Below are 20,305 nucleotides of genomic sequence, written 5' to 3'. Positions count from 1 at the left end.
AAACCTAGCCAGAGTGTGTTGGTTGTCACCACCCCCTTAGATTAGTTCCCTGTGCCTCTGTCCAGCAGAGCCATTAGTTCCCTGCGCCACTGTCAAGCAGAGCCACTGCAGTGATCCCCGGGGTAAATTTTCTGTTTCCCATCCACCCATCAAGATTTCTCTTGAAGAGTGTTAGTGAGGGGCTCTGCCTGATGTATATTGGAATCCTGTTCCAAAGCATGGGGGAGTCTCTGGGACAGGAATTTGTCCCTCCTATTTATCGTTACGGTGAGGTTTATATCTCTAGAGCGTGTGGCTCTCCGGGGTTTTTTTTTTTTTTTTTTTTTCAGATGAAGCATGTCCATCAATTCTGGCTTGGACATGGCTTTGTATGTCAGGCAGAGATCACCTCTGAGTAAGCGGCATGCAACCGAGTACAGCTGGAGTTTCTTGAGTCAGGCTGCATAGGGCATCGAAGCCAGTAATCCTCTTGGTTAGGTACTTTTGTGGTCTTTCCAGCTGTTGCAGCTGTCATGTAAGGTACATCCCAAATGGGTCATTGTATTCTGTGATGGGTCTAATGAGTGATGAGTAGAGAGGCACAATAACCTCTTTTGTTCTAGATGCAAACCCTTTTGTGATTAGGTGGGCCAAATAGAAGGATTTTCTAACCACCTTGGCAGTATGATTATCAAAGAAGAGATTACTATCTACTTGGGTCCCCAGATCCCTTATTACATTTTCTGTATTTAGGGGACTACCACCTATGTGGTAGTTCGCGGGTTCTTTATTTTTTCCAAAGGGGATGACTATGCAATTTTTGGCATTTAGCTTGAGGTCATGATTTTGACACCAGGTGTCTGTCTCAATGAGGCTCTTCTGGAGGGTGTCTGTATCAGCCGGAGAATCAATTATGGTCCCTAGTTTGCAGTCATCTGCGAACTTGGTCAGCCATAGTCCTCCTATGTTTTCCTGTACCTCTGAGAAGTATATATCGAACAGAAGGGGTCCTAGGACTGAGCCCTGGGGGACGCCACTTGTAACTGGTTTAGAGTCGGATGTAGAGCCTGCAACTCTCACCATGTGGGTTCTATCCATGAGCCAGTTGGCAACCCCTCTCGTGACGTAGGGGTTTATGTTCAAGTTGGTGAGCTTGTCTATAATACTAGAATGAGAAATGGTGTCAAAAACCTTTGTGAGGTCTTGGTAGGCTGTGTGGACCTCCTTTCCCTCGTCTAATGCCTTGGTAACTGTCTCAAAGAAGTCCACCAGGTTTAGTAGGCATGATCTGCCCTTAAAGCCAAACTGGGTAGGGTCCAAGGTTTGGAGGTTCCCAATGTCTCTGTTAATGAGTTCCATGATGATGCGCTCCATAGCCTTGCAGACCAGGCTAGTCAGGCTTATAGGGGGATAGTTCCTTGGGTCCTTTGTGGGTCCGTTGTGGCTCCACCTTTGAGGAGTGGGATAACTGTTGCTGTGCGCCACTTTGTGGGTACGTAGCCTGTAGAGAGGCTGCATTTGAACAGTGTGTTTAGGTGAGAGGTTAGTTCATTTTGGAGCTCTTGTAAGACACAGCCTGGGACACCGTCCAGTCCCATTGAAGCTGTGTTTTTGGCTTTGGATAGGGCTGTTTTAACCTGTGTATTGGTGATTGACAGGGCGCTGCATTCTTCTGGTACGGTTAGGGGCCCTTTAGGGGGTGAGAGGGGGTTGATGTTTGCACCAAACCTGTCTGCCAGAATGTTGGCAATATCAGTCGGTTCAGTGTATTTTGTGCCATTCTGCACTAACTCAGAGCACATCTGAGAGTGTCCACTTAGGTTCTTGACATAGCTAGAGAACGCTTTGTGGTTATCTTTTGAGTCACTGGCAATTTTTCTTTCGAAACTAGCCTTGGATGATTTAATGAGGGATCGTAGCTTCTTGCTCATACTGATCAGGGATGTCTTTCCTTCTTGGGATTTTACTCTTTTCTGTACTAGTTTCCTCCTTCTGTTGTATAGCTTGTTTATGGCAGGGGTCCACCAGACTGGTTTCCTTTTCTTGGAGGAGTGAGTCTTGATTTTACTTGGGATAGCACGATCCATGCATTCCTGCAGATGCTCATAGAGTGCCTTTGTAAAGGTTTCAGCAGCTTGGACAGCATTGTCCTTTAGCATGGGGGCTGTGAACCTTTCCACCTTGGTCTTAAGTAATGTGGAGTTTGCTTTTGAAATGTTTTTCATGGTGGTTTCCTTGATTGGGGGTGAGGGCAGAATGTGGATATCCAGAGTGATTAGTCTATGGTCTGATCTAACCAGCGAGAGGTTGACCTCCGGTGTGGAACACCGTTCCCCCATGTTGGTGATGACCAGGTCCAATATGTTGTTCCCCTCTGGTGGGGGTATTGACCAGTTGATCCAGGGCATTTGAGTTTATAAATTCTAGGAAGCATTGGGCAAGTGAGTTAGTACTTGAGTAGTTCTCCCAGTTTATGTTTGGGTAATTGAAATCACCCAGTATTAGAGTGTTTGGTAGACCTTCATATTTCCCAATGTCTCCAGAAATGTGGAATGGGGGTCCTGGGTCATGGTGGGTGATCTGTAGCAAGCTGCAATTTGGATTGCAATTTTGCCCGTTGTTAGTTGCACATGGATGATCTCTGATGCATTGTGCTGCGCCACTAACCTGGAGGTGTGGGTATCCTTGATGAATATGGATACAGCCCTGCCTTTTGTGTTTTGGTCCTGGTTCTGTGGCCGAAAGGTATGGTATGAGTTATAGTCTAGTAGTGCTGGGGTGGTCTCAGGAGCCTTAAACCAGGTTTCTGTTACTGCACCGATGTCGTTGTTCTCCATACTGAGGAGTGTCTCAAGTGCATGCATTTTGAGGTTTAGACTTCTGGCGTTGAGTAGCATTACCTGCAGTTTTTGGTTACTTGTGCTATTTATGGTGGTGGGTTTGTCTTTTGAGCCTTGCCTAAAAAAGGTACTATGGGGGCGGCAAGAGCCTTGGCCATTATTCGAAAGCCTAAGGGTGACAGGTGCAAGCCATATCTTGCGAAGCAATGAGGCTCGTCGAGCATGTCATCCTAGGTGGACAGATACTGGATCCCCTTTGAATGACACCAGAAACTTAGCCAATTGTTGAAATTGATCATTTTTTCTTTGTACTGTGGCATCATTCTTGGTGAGGGCAGGATGCTACTCAGGGTCAGGGTCATACCGGCCCGGGCTACATGATCAGAGAGCTCTTCTATGTCTCTTTTCATATAGTCCAGGGAAGTATGTCTGAGGTCAATCACACCAACATGGACAATGACAGAGTCATATTTGTACTTGTTCTGGAGTGACCTGAGTGCTTGTGTTATGTGGCGGATCCTGACGCCCGACAGGCAGCTAACTGTAACCTTCTCCTTGTCCAGCCTAGTTAGTGGGACATCAGTGTGCCTGACTATAGAGTCACCTATTACTAGTGTGTGGGGTATGTTATTTTGCCTTAAGAGCTGTGATTGTGTGGCACACTGATTATGTGAAGTATGTGTTTCATGGTTGCTGATGGGGTGTGGAAGTTGCTTGGATGTCTGCTTTGGCGGTCTCTGTTGCTTTTGCAGATTTTTATTTAGAGCCTTTGAGTATGTTTTCATGTATTCATATGTGCTATTTGCCGGTGTTGGTTTATTAGATCTATGTGAGACTGGTGGTGTGTTGCAAGTATTACCCTTCTCCTCTTGACTGTCAGTTCCAGTCTTGGGTTGAAAGAGCTTGGCTTCCACTTTGGCTGTATAATTGCATCTCTCGCATATGTTAGTGTTTGGTGGTAGGAGGAGAGGGTTGTCTGTGTACATGAGGCAGTTGTAACATTCCCTCAGAATGCCCAGATTCACCAGTTGGACTGGAGAGTACACTGGAAACTGCCCTTTGGACGTGCCTGAATAGGTAGAGTAAGTTGTTTTTCTGATTGGCTGGTGGGGACGAATAGAGAGCCTTGTCCTTCTGGACAGTATAGGGGGGGTCTAGTACTAGGGTTAATCAGTGCTTGCTATGAGTTTTAAGCAAGTGCTTGACTGTGAAATGAATAGTTTGAGGGCTAAAGTGGAAGGTTTGTCTAGTTCCAAGGGAAAAATTGAAGAGTAGATTTCATGGAGCTGAGAATAGTTTAACTCTAGCTAATCGGCACTACCCGATGTGTATAGCAGGGAAATGAAAGAGATAGAAATTCGCCCAAAATGGCCGATAAACTACTAACTTCTGGGCTGAAACCACTCCTCCAGGGACAGATAGGCTGCTCAAAGCTCCCCTCTCTGACAGGTGAACAGAGAAACTTCCTTCTATCCAAGTAAGGTATGGGCAACACAGAAACTTGTAACACAGCCCTGGATTTAGCAGTAACCTGAAAACTGGACTATACTAGTTCAGAAAGGCGGAAAACAAGTATATGTATGTATGTATTTATTTATTTTCAGAAAATAGTGCAGATGCAATCAAAACAACACTTTAAATGCAAAGAAAAGGCTATCGCACTTTAGTGTGTAGCCTACAACAGTTAAACAGATTATTTAAACACAAAAATGACTTAATTCAAGTGCAGGCAGCAAATAAGTACAATATGTAGCAATGGCAAACTTTTTAAGTCACAGATTTGCTAAAAAAAAACTGGCATTTTAGGCGGAATTAGTTAAGACAGCAAGAAAAGCAGAAAAATGATACTTAATCACTCCAAAGTCTCTCTTTTGTCTCTCTGCTACTGTAGACTCTGCAGAACACCTGGAAGGCACTTGCTTAGCAGAATACAAGCGTAACAACTGCGCAAATGCGGTTTTTATAGCAGGGAAGTGAAAGAGAGAGAAATTAGCCCAAAATGGCCAGTAAACTACTACCTTCTGGGCTGAAACCACTCCTACAGGAACAGATAGACTGCTCAAAGCTCCCCTCTCTCACAGGTGAACAGAAAAACTTCCTTCTATCTATGGGCAACACAGAAACTTGTAACACAGCCCTGGATTCAGCAATAACCTGAAAACTGGACTATACTAGTTCAGAAAGGCGGGAAACAAGTATATATTTTTGTTTTTATTCAGAAAATAGAGCAGATACAATCAAAATTAGCCCAAAATTACCAATAAACTACTAACTTCTGGGCTGAAACCACTCCTTCAGGGACAGATAGGCTGCTCAAAGCTCCCCTCTCTCACAGATGAACAGAGAAACTTCCTTTTATCCAAGTAAGGTATGGGCAACAGAAACTTGTAACACAGCCCTGGATTCAGCAATAACCTGAAAACTGGACTATACTAGTTCAGAAAGGTGGGAAACAAGTATGTATATATATTTTTTTTCTTCAGAAAATAGAGCAGATGCAATCAAAACAATACATTACCCAATTAACTAGTTAAAAAGCTCAAAACTGAGCCCATTTCCAGCAGTCTTCAGACAAGTTCTAACTGCAGACTCCTGCAGTAATGTCCAGTGAAACCTTCTCCAAAAAAGACGGCCTGGATCAGTGCACAAGTTATACAAACAAAGCTAGATCCAGCAGGCCTGAATCTAGTCTATGCTACAGCAAACAAGGCATACCGATTTCATAAAGAAACATTTCAAGTAAGCATGCACAGTAAGCCTTTAACTAGAAATTCCCAGCTCAGAAGGACAGAATCTAGCCTCTCCTCCCACAAGAGTGCAGACCACAAACCTTCTTAATGTAAAATAACCGGCCTGAAGCCCAAGTGCTTAACCCAGAACTAACACACTTTTAGAATAACAGACACTGAGCCTTCAATCAGCAGTTCTCAACTTAGAAGGATGTATGCAACCTGTCCTGTCACAACAGTGCAGACCACAAACCTTCTTAATGTAAAACAACTGAAGCCCAAGTACTTAAACCAAAGTCCTTAGAATAACAGTTACAGTTTAATCAGGCTACTAACAAGCAGTAATAAAGGCAGCAGAATAAATTCAATTGAGTACTTTTAGGAAGAGGCAAAAGCAAAATAATGTAATAAAGTAGAAATAAACAAACACAAATACAGTAAAGCAGGTGAAGTGGATTTTTTTTTTGTAGAGGGGAGGAAACAGAACAGATTAAGATACTATAGGGGAATGTCCTTCCCAAGTGCGCTCTCTGTACACAGCAGAGGAGATGGGACTGGTAGAAGTATCTGCAATCAAAATATGATCTTACAGTACTCAGTTGAGTGAGCAAATGAGATGGGTCCAGGAGGAGTGTGCAAAAACAGATTTACAGCAGGGGCGGGCAATTCCAAAGCCACCAAGATTAACACCACAACAGGAAACAGGGAAGAGAGTGGGGAAATAACTGCAGGGAGACACAATATTTACTGAATCAAAGACGCACAATATTTACTGAATCAAATCTTAAATAAGTGCAGAAAAAAGTATACCTAAATCAGCTTGTGTCCAGTTGATATATGCAGACAAGTCTCAGTAGCCAGCAGCTCCGATTAAAATAATTACTAGAAATGTAACCGACACAGATTTTAATGCAAGCAGAACCCCCAGGCTAACACTAAGACTAACACAGGAATTTCAAAGCAGTCTAACAACTTTCAATGAGCCCAGATGGCTACACTTTTTCACACTTCGGGCAGCTAGACAGAGACACACAATAGTTACTGATTCAAAGAGACACAATATTTACTGAATCAAATCTTAAATAAGTGCAGAGAAAAGTGTACTTAAATCAGCTTGTGTCCAGTTGATATATGCAGACAAGTCTCAATAGCTAGCAACTCCGATTAAAATGATTACTAGAAATGTAACCAACACAGATTTTAATGCAAGCAGAACCCTCCAGGCTAACACTAAGACAGGAATTTGTAAACAGTCTAACAGCTTTCAGTGAGCCCAGATGGGTACACTTTTTCACACTTCAGGCAGCTAACTGCAGATAGACAGAGACACACAATATTTACTGAATCAAAGATGCACAATATTTACTCAAACAAATCTTAAATAAGTGCAGAGAAAAGTATACCTAAATCAGCTTGTGTCCAGTTGATATATGCAGACAAGTCTCAGTAGCCAGAAACTCCCATTAAAATGATTACTAGAAATGTATCTGAGGCTTTTGGTGTCTGTAAATGGTTCTATACCTGTTGTAAATATTATGGGTTTTGGTGTGATGTTGTTATACTGTTTGATGTTGGTGTAATGATGGATTGTTTGTTGGATGTTGAACAGTCAACTAATAAACAATTTTTAAATTGTAAACTAAGTTTAAAGTACATAAATAGTAACAAAGCAAAGACCAAGCTCCAGCTTTTCTTCAAAAGCAAGACTGCTTTAATGGTGCACACAAGTGCTTTCACAATAAGCTTCTTCAGGTGTATGACTACCATCATTGACGCACCATTTTTATACCATCAGGCTCCAGTTTAAAATTGGTCCTTAAAATCGTATTACGCATAATTTAAACATTCACATATAATCTAAAATGTATACAAACTTGGGCTAATAAAACACTATCCCCAGTACTCTGAATTTAAAATTTTGTTGGGTACTGGTTTCTTTTACATGTTTAGCCAAGGCATTGGCACCAACACAGAATCAAAAAAGAATGCCGCTGATGATTCCATTACCCATCAGAGAAAGGTCGCTAAGCAGAGGGGCCAAGAATCAACAAACGAGAGGGAGAAGTACAAGAGGCAAAAGGAAACTACAAGACAACAGGGTGAGTCCATATACTTTGAAGAAAGCGTTCAACAAAACAAAAACTTAGTAATTAATTTATCAACTTATATTTTATCAGTTGATGAAATGAATTTACTGCAAAAAGGATCGTCTCTCATTCCAGCAGCCGACACTGACATTACAGATATAGTTCTGGACTTGAAATTGTTTATGATAAATATTATGCTTAAAATGATGTTTGAGAATAATGAAAGCAATGAATGTTTATTCAAGAAACCTAGCTTATTTATACCCAAACAACATACACTCGTATATGCTTTTGAACAATTATGTGTAGATGATTTTTATAAGATGTATTATGAACAGAAATATAAAACAAATAAGCGTACATGGCATAATTTAACGAGAAATTAATTTAAAGCCATGTTAGATCTACAGCATAACTCACAAATTATAGTAAGACCAGCAGATAAAGGAGGTCAAATTGTTGTACTAGACAGAAGTAAATATGAAAATAAGATGCTTGAAATGCTGAAAGATACACAATTTTATGAGCCCAGTAGAAATATACAAGTTAAACTAATGGTTGAAAAAATTAGTAAGGTAATTGAACTTAAGGTTCAAGGACTTATGGATGAGTGTCTCTTTAAGTATTTTGAAACTATGAATCCAATTATTCCTAATATACAAGGTCAATCCAAATTACATAAAAATAATGAAGACCCTCCGATGAGACCTATTGTGGCAGCAAGAAATTGGTGCACAGAGCCCCTATCTATTTAGAGGAAAAACTGAATCCCCTCTTAAAAATGTATAGTTATATTTTAAAGGACACCGATCATTTTATAAAGGATTTATATTCCATATATGTTAAAGAAAAACAAGAAATAAGGGAGTGTTTATTGGTAACATGAGATGTAACATCGTTATTTACAGTGATTCCAAATGCTATAGGAGTTAGAAATGTTACAAATATGATGCAGGAGTCTGGAATGTTTGTGCAAAATGAAATTGAACTAGTACAAGCTTTGTTATATTTGGTTTTGGAAAATAACATTTTTATGTTTGGTGAAAGTATTTATTGGCAGAGTAGTGGTATAGCGATGGGTACTCCATGCGCTAATACATACGCTAACATCGTTATGTCCATATGGGAAACAGAAAGTATAGAAAGAGGTCCATTTAGCGATAAAATTTTATTTTATCATAGATTTGTGGATGATCTTTTCTTTTTGTGGAATTACACTGTAGAAAAGCTAAATTAATTTATAGTATTTATAAATAAATCCACACAGTTCCTTAAATTTGTTGAATCATGGTCGTTGAAAGAAATTAATTTCTTAGATATTACAGTTACTAAGGATGAGAATGGTATTTTAAGTACTAAAATGTATAGAAAGGAATGTTATGTTAAGAAATTGCTTAGAAAAGATAGTATGCATCCAAAATTTATTTTTAAAAATGTTGCACAAAATCAGTTATATAGAGCCTCTAGGTTGAATGTGAAAGAAGAAGATTTTGAACATCAAGTATGTACCATTAGAAATGAATTAATTGAGAGAGGTTATAGTGAACATATGATAGATAAGAGTGTCAGAGAAGTGAAAAAATTAAGACATAATAGCGCTAAGCCTTATTTCTCAGAACCATTAGTGAGCACAATGGATAGAAATAAAAATTCTAATAGTAACAGTCTAAGATTGTTTGTTGTTCTAGAAATATTGAGGAATATATTAATATAGTTAATAAACATTGGAATATTTTAACTACAGATCCACAAATTAATACATTTTTGAGCTCTTTTCCACAAATTACCTTTAAAAATAAACAATCTTTAAAGAGAAGGCTATGTATAACAGCAAACACTAAAGTTCAACAAGGCATAAAAGGAACTAAGCCATGTAATAATTGTACCTGGTGTAGTTATATTATTACAGAGACAGAATATAAGCACCCAGATACTGGGGAGATTTTTTATTTAAGAACTAAAGCTAATTGTAATACGAAACATGTAGTTTACTTAGCTAATTGTCAAATCTGTAATAAATTCTGTGTAGGTAAAACTGACCGACCACTAAAGGACAGAATTAGAGAACATGTTTACCACATTAAAAAAAAAAAAACTTTAATGCCTTGGCTAAACATGTAAAAGAAACCAGTACCCAACACAATTTTCAATTGGGGATTATTAGTGTTTGAAAATAAAAGAGGAGGGGATATCAGAAATAAAACTGAAGAGCTGGAAGTAGAATGGATTGTGAGGCTGAGGGCGAATGCAGGTCATGGTCTCAGTGATTATATTTCCTTGAGATCAGTTTTAAAGAATAGATCTTTGCGTAGATAAGCATGTTATTTATTTAATAAATGTTTCTATTAAAGTTTTATTAGCACAAGTTTGTATAAATTTTAGATTATATGTGAATGTTTAAATTATGTGTAATATGTTTTTAAGAACCAATTTTAAACTGGAGTCTGATGGCATAAAAAGGGTGTGTCAATGATGGTAGTCATACACCTGAAGAAGCTTATTGTAAAAGCGCTTGTGAGCACCATTAAAGCAGTCTGCCTTTGAAGAAAAGCTGGAGCTTGGTCTTTGCTTTGTTACTATTTATGCAATTTCTCTATTATTTATATTCAGCGAAGATACCTGGTTGGTGTTGGCTTGTTACTTTACATTTAAGTTTAACATATGTTTATTTATACTTGTTTTGTGAATTTATTTAGATTATCTTTGTAAACAAATCTTGTTAATATTTCCTTGTAAATAATTATTGGGTTTCTGTTTGACTTCTTATTTGAATGTCATTGTGATAGGAACTTGAAAATTACTATATGTATGTAGTATATATATATATATATATATATATATGTATAACCATATGGATATGTATACATTGCTGTTTGCTCTGTGATTTTTGCTTATTTCTGAGCCTGGGTTGTGGCTGAAGAAAAGTCAATTTGGCTTGTAACAACCTTGTTGATAAAGAATCTTTTTTTTTTTTTTTTTTATTTCCTGCTATAACCAGTTGGCTGTTTATTGGAAAGTATTTACCACCTGTCCTTTTCCGTAGTTTTGTCTAGGCTTTCTCAGTTCCTTTAGCGTACTGTAGAAATATTTGTTGGTATATTATCTGTGTTTGTCATTTCTTGGCTATGGTGAAATGGCAATGATGCAAGAATATATCCACATGACTTTTTGGGTATTTGTCATCTGAAAAAGATCAGGCCACCTAGACTGCATCTGCCTTTAGATGACAGACATTCATTGTAAATATCCTGCAAGTCTGCTGTTAACAGTGAGTAGACTCACAGCTGTATGTTACAGACAACACAATGATTGCATGAATTTTATAGGTTAGTATTAGTTATTTGCTGTTTGATTTTATGGATTATGTTTGGTCACTTCTCAACTGTATGTGCACTGACCCATCCTACTTTTTGATTGTTGCAAGACAAAATGATTACAAATGAAGCCCTAGAAGGTGTTCCAGTGCTGGTGCTGGCTAACAAGCGGGATAAAGAGGTATGTTACTTTTTTAGGAGGAAATGTTTGCTCACTTTGATAATTTTTGGGTTGCTGTTGTATTGGAGTAAAATACTGCAATTTTTTTTATTTTATGTGTTTAGTATTTAACTGGTTAAGTGAGCTGGTTCAGAGACAGTTTTCACCTATGGCCTTTGCCATGGAGGCAATACAATGAATATGCAAACACGCACATGAAGTAATACAATAATGTTGGTAATGAAATAAGCATAACATTAGTTAAAAACATTGCAGTAATACTGGCAATAAAATATACATAAGATGCAGTTATGGTAATTCAGTGACTATGAGATCAGTGAGAAAAAATTACAGGCGTAGAAATGTAACCAGGAAAGACCTTTGTGTACGCAAGTACTTCACATGAAGTTAATACTGACGTACAGTTGCAAGTAGAAATGTACAGTACTGATATGACCTATTCCCATAAATGTCAGAGCAACAGTGTCAACTCTTGTGTGTTTGGAAGAGACAATCAGGAAGAGAAGCTGAATTTTGTTTTACTATAATGAGTTTGTTTATTTTTGTTTTGATTTTGTTTACTGGGTTTGTTCAACTGAGTTTAATCAAAAGCTCTTTTTCAGCAGAGGCCTCGGGAGAAACACACAATTCCTGCAACTTTGGATAGCCAAGACTATCCTTTATATTGTAAGCTATGTGGAGGGGTTCTGTGCACACTGGAGTATAATATCAGGCCTTAGTTCATAAATAGAAAGAAACCACAAATGAAAATACAATGCAGAAAAACGACTCAGCCAGTGAATCCAAAAGCAGAATTTATTGCTGAAATGACTGTAGACAAGCAAACTCTTTCTCTCTCTCTCTCTAGCACCTCAGCCAATGCCTTTAACAGAGTACAATTACATCCATTCACAACCTTATATATATATATATATATATATATATATATATATATATATATATATATTAAAACAAAACCAATTAAACAATTAGAGAAACACTTTACAAGAGCCATTTCCAATTAAGCTTTCTATTTAACCCATAAGGGTACAAAGTATTGAATTTCAAAATAAAAAGTGCTTCTTTATGCTGTAATTTACTATGTGAGAGTGTTCAATCTCGCCGTTTGTTCTTACACACGAGTTCGGAGCCGATCCTTGGCTCCGAGTCGGCCGCATAGCAAAGCTCTGCATCTTAGAGAAGCTCGAGACCAGGCTATATCCCACAATCCTCCCTGCCATTACTCAGATCTAGTTTGCCGCTGCAACGGGTCACATCGCTCAGAGAGCTCGGACCAGAGAAATTGTTGTTAGACAGATAAGATAGTCTTTTTTTTTTTGTTACAAAAGTTCTTATACTCCTATAGTTTTTTGATATTTTATTTTCTATACTATAGTGTGTGTGTGTGTGTGTGTGTATATTGTAGTTAGTTTTTTATAGGTTTCCCTTTTGGGGCCTACCCTTACTTTAACCTATAGCTTTAACTGTAAATTCTCTTTAAACTTAAAATTATTAAACTTTAAATTCTCTCTTCTTTACAGTTTACTGTTATGTCTGAAAAAGCCAAGTCTGGTTTTAAAAGGTGTCAGTGTGGACAGAAAATGTCCATCACTGACAACCACACTTCATGCGTCTACTGTCTTGGCCCTCTCCATTTGCAAGAGGATTGCTCTATTTGCCATTCCTTCAGTGGGAGGGTCATGACAGATAGACGCAGGAAACTTATTGACAGGGGACTTCTTAAGCCTGCCTTCCAGGAGGCCTTGGACAAGTCTGACCAGGCTTCTAAGTCCTCGAAGGGGTCGAAGATGTCGGAGCCCATGTCATCGGCTCCGAGTACATCTTCTAAAGTTCGTTCGCCCGTTCCACAGACTTCAGGGCCGAGCGTCGAACGTTTATCTCTCACTGAGCCCCAGGTCTTGGAACTGGTGTCGGAACTACCGCCACCGTCTATCCTTCGGTCGGTGCCATCTTCGGCCCCTTCGACCCGATCTTCCAGACCATTATCCGATACTGATGTGGATTGTGTCATGCAGAAACTTATGGAGAACACGGCCCTTTCCAAATTGATTACAGTTTCCTCCCAATTGGTGTCGAAACTAGAAGGCCTTCCCTTATCTCCAACAGGTCCTCCTTCGAGACCAAACCAGTCTTCGGAGCCGGAAGAGGATGAGCCGATGATAGTGGAGCCCTCAGTGCCGAAACCGTCCATTGCATGATCGACACCATTTACCTCGACTCCATCGGAACCTATAGGTGAGTTGCAGAGTCGACGATCTCTCCTTGGTTCCGGGACCAAGAGTCGTACCGACCTTTCGATGCCGACTCTCCCTCTCGGGGCCTCGGCACAGATCGTCTCGGCTCCGTCCTCGGGGTCGAGACCCATGGGCCCCGTGTCTCGGATTCTTCCATGTTCTTCGGAACCGGGGGAGTCCTCAACCCGAGGTTCAGGGGTTTTTGACCTTATGAGGAAGGTTTTGTCTACACAGACAACCACTTCATCGGATGCGTCTTCTCCCTCCCTTAAGGAGCCGCTCTCTGTTTCTGTTCCCACGACACATCCAAAGCGTGGAGCACCATTGTCTCAGCCATCCCCAGAGGATGCCCCCTGTTCCTCGGAGGCCTCACCGGAATCTCCCTCCGATGAGGTTTCGAGGAAAAGATTGTGCAAGAGGAGGCACTTAGATTCCCCACAGGAATCTCTAACTTCTGACACTTACTTGGATGAGTCAGAGGGGTCCCCAAAATCCCCCTCCAAGGATGTCTCATTTGCGGACATCTTGAAGATATTAAAACAGAGGGGTGATTGGCAGTCCCTAGCCCCCACTGAGGGCAAGTCGGTGTTGCTGAAGGCATTTGGTGCTCAACCTTCTACCTGCTGGGTTACTCCGCCCTTCGATGAGTTAATGGATTTGATTGCTCGGAGGGCGTGGGAGACACCGGACACAGTGGAACCGGTCCCTCGAAAACCAAGTAAATTTATTACCGCTCCCCAGGACAAGACTTATCTCACCAAAGGAGTCCCGGTTGAAGCTATGGTGGTGGCCGCAGCCACTAAAAAGGAGATGGAGTCTTCCTCTTCTGTTCATCCTTCTAATAAAGATTCTTGGACTATGGACAGATACGGGAAGCGCGTATTTAGTTCAGTGACTTTTTCCATGTGTTCGCTAAACTATTTGACACATTTTACACGACTACAGAGGGATCTCATCAAGGAGCTGAGAGATACCCTCCAGGGTAACACAGATGCTGCTGTTTCAGATAAGGTAACAGCACAACTTAACACCCTTACCTCCGTAGGGAACTCGTCCATGAGGCTCATCTCGTATGCGGCTGAAGGGTTGAGTAGGGCCGCAGCTTCAGCGATTGCTCTATGAAGACAATCCTGGATGCGGCTGTGCTCTTTTGCGGAAGCCTTCAAGTCTTCTTTCACCAACGCCCCCTTTGATGGTGCCACTCTTTTTGGGCCCAAAGTGAAAGAGACATTAACTCAGTGTGAGCAGGAAGGAAAGACTTTGTCTGCTGTCGGAGTCTGTTTTTCCGTTCCATCTAGACTGTACCCCAAAGGGCAACGAGGCGGAAAAATGTGGTTCCGTAGAACTCGGGGATCTTTCCAGGCCACACAGAGTGAACCCCCCCCCAGAGGCAGAGGGGGGGCAGACATGGAAGACGCCGCCTCGGCGGCAGAGGGGGGGGTCTGCCGAACCAAGGCGAAAGGGATACTATCCCTGGTAAGCCTTTCCAGCACTCCTGAATGGGGGCCCGACTGTCCTGCTCTGGAGGCAGTCGGGTCGCTGGCTTTATACCCACAGGCCTGGCTAACTCTCACCTCAGACTCCTGGGTAAAAAGCATTGTAACCAGAGGATACAAAATACCCTTTATGTCAACTCCACCCCAACAAAGAAGGTCTCCAGATGTGCCACCCCGTCTGCGAGGCCCAGCAGCAATAGAAATTTCAAAGCTGCTCAAAAAGAGTCATTCAGCCAGTCCCGGCGGACCAAAAAGGATCCGGAACTTACTCAAGGTTCTTTTTAGTTCCAAAAAAGACAGGGACTGGAGACCCATTTTGGATCTCAGCAATCTCAATACCTTCGTGAAGAAGGAAAAGTTCCGGATGGTCATGCTTTAATCGATCCTTTCATTTTTACAGAAGGATGACTGGATATGCTCGATAGATCTCAAGGACGCGTACTACCACATCAAGATGGCCAGACCGTCCAGAGATCACCTGCGCTTCCGGCTGGGAGCCAGTCATTTTCAATTTCGAGCCCTGCCCTTTGGGCTCACCTCAGCCCCCAGGGTATTCACCAAATGCATGGCAGTGGTAGCGTCTCACTTGAGATGTCTAGGATTCTGGGTGTTTCCCTATCTGGACGACTGGCTCCTCACCGCCACCACCGAGCGTCGCCTCATACAAGCCAGAAACTATACAGTCAACCTTTGTTACAACCTAGGGATTTCCATAAACTTCTAAAAATCAATCTTACTGCCCTCACAGCATATTTCATTCATCGGAGCGGACCTAGATATGCGCTTAACATTGGTAAAGCTCCCTCAAGTAAGGGTTTCATCCCTCAAGGAACAGGTTCTTCTTCTACTGCAATGCAGGAAAGCCCCAGCCAAATTGGTGTTGAAGGTTTTGGGACTCATGGCAGCATCCCTGATTGTGGTTCCCATGGGGAGATTGCACATGAGGCTCCTCCAATGGCTGCTGTTCACGCAGTGGTCGTCCCAGCAGTTACCCCTAACACACGAGATTCTGATAACAGATTCTTGCAAGCGAGACCTCTCATGGTGGGTGTCCACTCAGGATCTCACTATGGGTCGTCCATTTGTTCTACCGAATCCGACGGCCACTATAACCACAGACGCTTCCCTGATAGGGTGGGGGGTTCTTTTTCAGGGAAGAACAGTCGAAGGGGAATGGTCCAACTTAGAGTACAACCTGCACATAAACGTTCTGGAAATGAGGGCAGTGTTCTTGGCGTTGCAACACTTTCAAACCCTCCTACCTCTAGGAACAGTAGCAGTTCAGACAGACAACATGTCTGTAGTCTGGTACATAAACAAACAAGGGGGAACCAGATCTTACCCATTATGCAGAGAGGCCATGAGAATTTGGCAATGGGCAGAGTCCATGGGTCGCTTTCTGATAGCAACGCACATCCCGGGGTCATCCAACGTCATTGCGGACAGGTTGAGCAGGGCCATCCTGTTACCTCACGAGTGGTCCCTCAAACTACAGGTGGCAGAAAGAATTTTCCGCAAATGGGGCCAGCCTTGCTGCGATCTATTCGCCTCCCCGATGAATACCAAATGCAGAAGCTATTTTGCCCTTCTACCCCCTCCAAGGGATGTCCCCAGGGTCGCACTGATACACGATTGGCCCCCGGGTCTCCTATATGCATTCCCACCTACCCCCTTGATTCCCAAATTTCTTCAGAAAGCCATGAACCTGGAAAGGACAATTATACTCGTAGCCCCATTCTGGCCTCGACAGATATGGTTCCCCTTTCTTCGAGCCCATCAAACAGAGGAACCGTGGATCCTGGACCCAGTACCAGATCTACTGACACATTCGTCGGGAGTTCCTCACCCGTCTCTTCTATCCCTCAAACTAGCAGCTTGGCTGCTCCACTTCCCCGCCTAGCCAGGTCTGATCTACTTTCTCTGGCAGTTCAACGCATTTTGGTTGCCTCTCATAAGGCTTCCACCACAAAACTCTACAAGAGTAAATGGAAACGCTTTGTGTACTGGGCATCTAGTCAACACTTGGATCCCTTGGTTGCTCCTTTACATAAAGTTCTAGAATTTCTATCCATCCTTTTCCACGAAGGAGCCTCTACTTCCACACTAAGAGTACAGCTGGCGGCCATATCCAACTTCCATGTTGGTGAGGACGGTTCTTCTATTATGTCCCACAGGCCTTGTAAGGCTTTTATGGAAGGTTCCTTCCATCTTCGCCCGTCAGAGACCCTTTATTCCCATGGAATTTAAATGTGTTGTTGACACAAGTAATGTTGCCACCCTTGAACCAGCCTCTTCTTGCCTCCTGAAGTTTTTGTCATGGAAGACTCTTTTTCTTGTAGCGGTTACTTCAGCTCGGAGAGTGTCAGAGCTGCAAGCACTATCAATTAAACCGTCTTACTTAATTTTCCACCCAGATAGAGTCTCTTCTGAACATATCCGTCCTTCCTTCCTAAGGTATGCTCTGTCATAAATATTAATCAGTCCATTGAACTCCCTACTTTCTTCAAAATCCATACCAGCAAGTTGGAATATATGCTACACAAGTTAGATGTCCACAGACAGCTAAGATTTTATTTGGACAGGACTAAAGACTACAGAAAAACAGATCAACTTTTTGTTGCATTTGCAGACAATAAAAAAGGCATGGCAGTTACAAAACGTACGCTCTCTAAATGGCTTACTGATTGTATAGCCTTTGTGTATTCTAAGTCAAATCAGGCCTTGCCCACCAAACCTAAAGGCCATTCTACTAGGTCCGTCTCCACTTCCTTGGCTCATGCAGCTCGCCTGCCTTTGGACACGATTTGTGCAGCAGCCACGTGGTCTAAACCACATACTTTCATCGCTCATTATAGGGTTGACAAAGCCTCCAAAGACAGGACATCTTTTGGTTCCACTGTGCTCAGGAACGTTCTTCCATGAGTCACTCAGGGTGACGGAGCTAGGGACGCTACCCGTGTGTAAGAACAAACGGCGAGATTGAACACTCTCACATAAAGAAGTTATGTTCTTACTATAACGTTCCATGTGGAGTGTTCATCTCGCCTTTGTTCTTACATTCCCCCCCTTCCCTCCCTCACATGTTTGGAAGAACGAGTAGGACTAGAGTCTGGTCCACATGTCCTTTACCTCTTCCTAGTATATATTACCTCTTACCTAATAGGGTATATTTCGTTACCCTTTAGTTAATTTGTCAGTGAGATGGTGTCTCTGAATTTTTGTGGCAGTATGTAGCCTTGGCACCTCAGGGTTATTGTTAGTCTGGTTTGATTGCAAACTAGATCTGAGTAATGGCAGGGAGGATTGTGGGATATAGCCTGGTCTCGAGCTTCTCTAAGATGCAGAGCTTTGCTATGCGGCCGACTCGGAGCCGAGGATCGGCTCCGAACCCCTGTGTAAGAACAAAGGCGAGATGAACACTCCACATGGAACGTTATGGTAAGAACATAACTTATTTTTTTAAACATACATCTCTTTCACAATAAACTTTTTCTAAAACACTTCCTTTCAACTTACTCCCATCACTGTTATGGTACATTTTAAAATGCAACCCTAATGGGCTTTCCACTTTTTCATTTTTTATATTTCTTAAATGTTCTAAAAATCTGACACGAAAACTTTGTTTAGTTTCTCCTACATAAAATAAGTTACATTCACATTTAAGCACATAAATAATTCCCTCTGTCATACAGCTATAACGCACATCGTATTTCTGTCCATTTATTTTATTAAAAGAAGATACTGTATAATTACATATACTACAATGACCACATGCCCGAAGACCAAAATTTCTAATAGATTTTTTCAACTTTTCCCCAGGAAATTTAAACTGAGCATGTATTAACATATCCTTAATACTCTTCCCCCGCTGGTCGGAAAAGGGGACAAACAGATATGATGTGGTGGAGACAGCAGTAAAACCAATGGGGAAAGAGAACATGATGGTACTAATTTTTTAGAGACTGCTAATATTATAAATTTTGCGGATACCCATTATGTGTTTAATTTAACTGGGTATAATTTTACTGATATTGAACTTGCTGTACTTAATTGTGGTGTCAAGTTTATTCCGATGGTTATATATAAGCTGCATTCTTTTAAAACTGATGTATTTAAACTAGTCAAAAAATTGCATTTATTGTGTTTTTTTTTCTAAAAATGATAAAAATGCAAATATGATTAGTTCTACTGAAGAGAATGTTTCTTTGAATGAATCTGCATCTATGGAATTTTTTTCATGTGATTCTTCTTTTGAACCAAATGAAGATAAAAATGCTTATTGTTTATTACCAACTGAAAATGTTAGGAGTAAGAGCAATTTTACAAACGAGATAGTAAAACAATTTTCTAATATGGTAAATTATTTCATACAAGGAATTTTTAAGGAAAGGAGCAATATAAAGTATAATTTGACAAAAAATGAGTGGGAGGCATTAAAAGGAATGAGAAAGAGAAATGACATTGTTTTTAAACCCTCAAGTAAGGGTAATAAACTAGTAGTTATGACTGCTGAACAGTATTACAAAATGTGTATATATAATTTAAATAATAGTGAGATATACAGGGCAGCAGAATGGAAAGAATATGAATCGGCATTGACCGCCTATAACGAACTAATACAGAGAGGCTATAGGTTGGGATATTTTATAAAGAAAGATGCAGAGAGGAAATTTTCTACAGATGGATGCTCCATGGCTAAATTTTATTGCCTTCCTAAGTTACACAAAAATAGGATCTGAAGTAGTTAACTTCATTTGATCAGCAACCTGTGGGTATCGGATCCGATTCGGATCTGAGCCGGCAGCTTTCCTAGCTCAAAGATCTGAGCTCCAAGCTCCTCCCCTACCCATAATGCCCTGCCACCTCCCTCTAACCCTCAGATCTCATTTGCCGTGGCTTCTGTAAGCTTATTAGAACGAGCTCCAATAGTGGTATCGTGAGTTTAGGCTTTTTTTATATATATATTTCCTGTCAGAATTTTCTATATCTTTGTGTGACTGATTCCCTTATAACTCTTTTAGTATCTTTTAGGTAATTTTAAAAACGTTCTTCTTATTTTTAGCTTATTTCCCTCCCCCTGTCTGTGTGTGAAGGTGTGTGTGTGTGGGCCTTTCTTCTTTTCTTATAATGTCTGAAGGCCCCAAAGCTGTGTTTTCCAAATGCTCCGTGTGTGGCCATAAGCTGCCCCCAGCGGATGGCCACACTCAGTGCGTTATTTGCCTGGGTGTTCAACCCCAGGGCTTTGAGGGATAGGAGGATGAAGTTAATCCTTGCGGGCCTTTTGCCCCCAGATTCCACTTCATCCTCCTCCTCCTGTGTGGCACCAGCTGCGGCTGCCCCACCTACTGCCTCCGATCCCCTGATCGGGACTCAACCTCCCTCTTTGGTTCAGGAGGAAAGGGACGGTAAAAAGAGAGACAAGAGGGAGAGAGAGAGGGAAAAGGA

The 20,305-nt window shown here is 41.3% G+C and overlaps 1 protein-coding gene across 4 annotated transcripts in view; it reads left to right on the top strand.

Annotated features, from left to right (window-relative positions):
• The window catches only part of ARFRP1 (ADP ribosylation factor related protein 1), a 1,146,156-nt gene that overhangs the window by 677,582 nt on the left and 448,269 nt on the right, over positions 1-20,305 (top strand). For 2 of the 4 annotated variants that reach the window (XM_044056956.1, XM_044056955.1), the window contains exon 5: positions 11,060-11,130. The exons of the other annotated variants lie outside the window; for them this stretch is intronic. In XM_044056956.1, the coding sequence (XP_043912891.1) occupies positions 11,060-11,130 (71 nt within the window). The remainder of the gene's footprint in view (positions 1-11,059; positions 11,131-20,305) is intronic. 4 annotated transcript variants of the gene reach the window in all.

The sequence above is a fragment of the Protopterus annectens genome, chromosome 14.part0 (assembly GCF_019279795.1).
Source record: "Protopterus annectens isolate FY-2018-M chromosome 14.part0, PAN1.0, whole genome shotgun sequence".
In the NCBI taxonomy this organism is placed as follows: domain Eukaryota; kingdom Metazoa; phylum Chordata; order Ceratodontiformes; family Protopteridae; genus Protopterus; species Protopterus annectens.
Note: the sequence above shows the minus strand (reverse complement) of the source record. Positions and strands in the feature narration are given on the sequence as shown.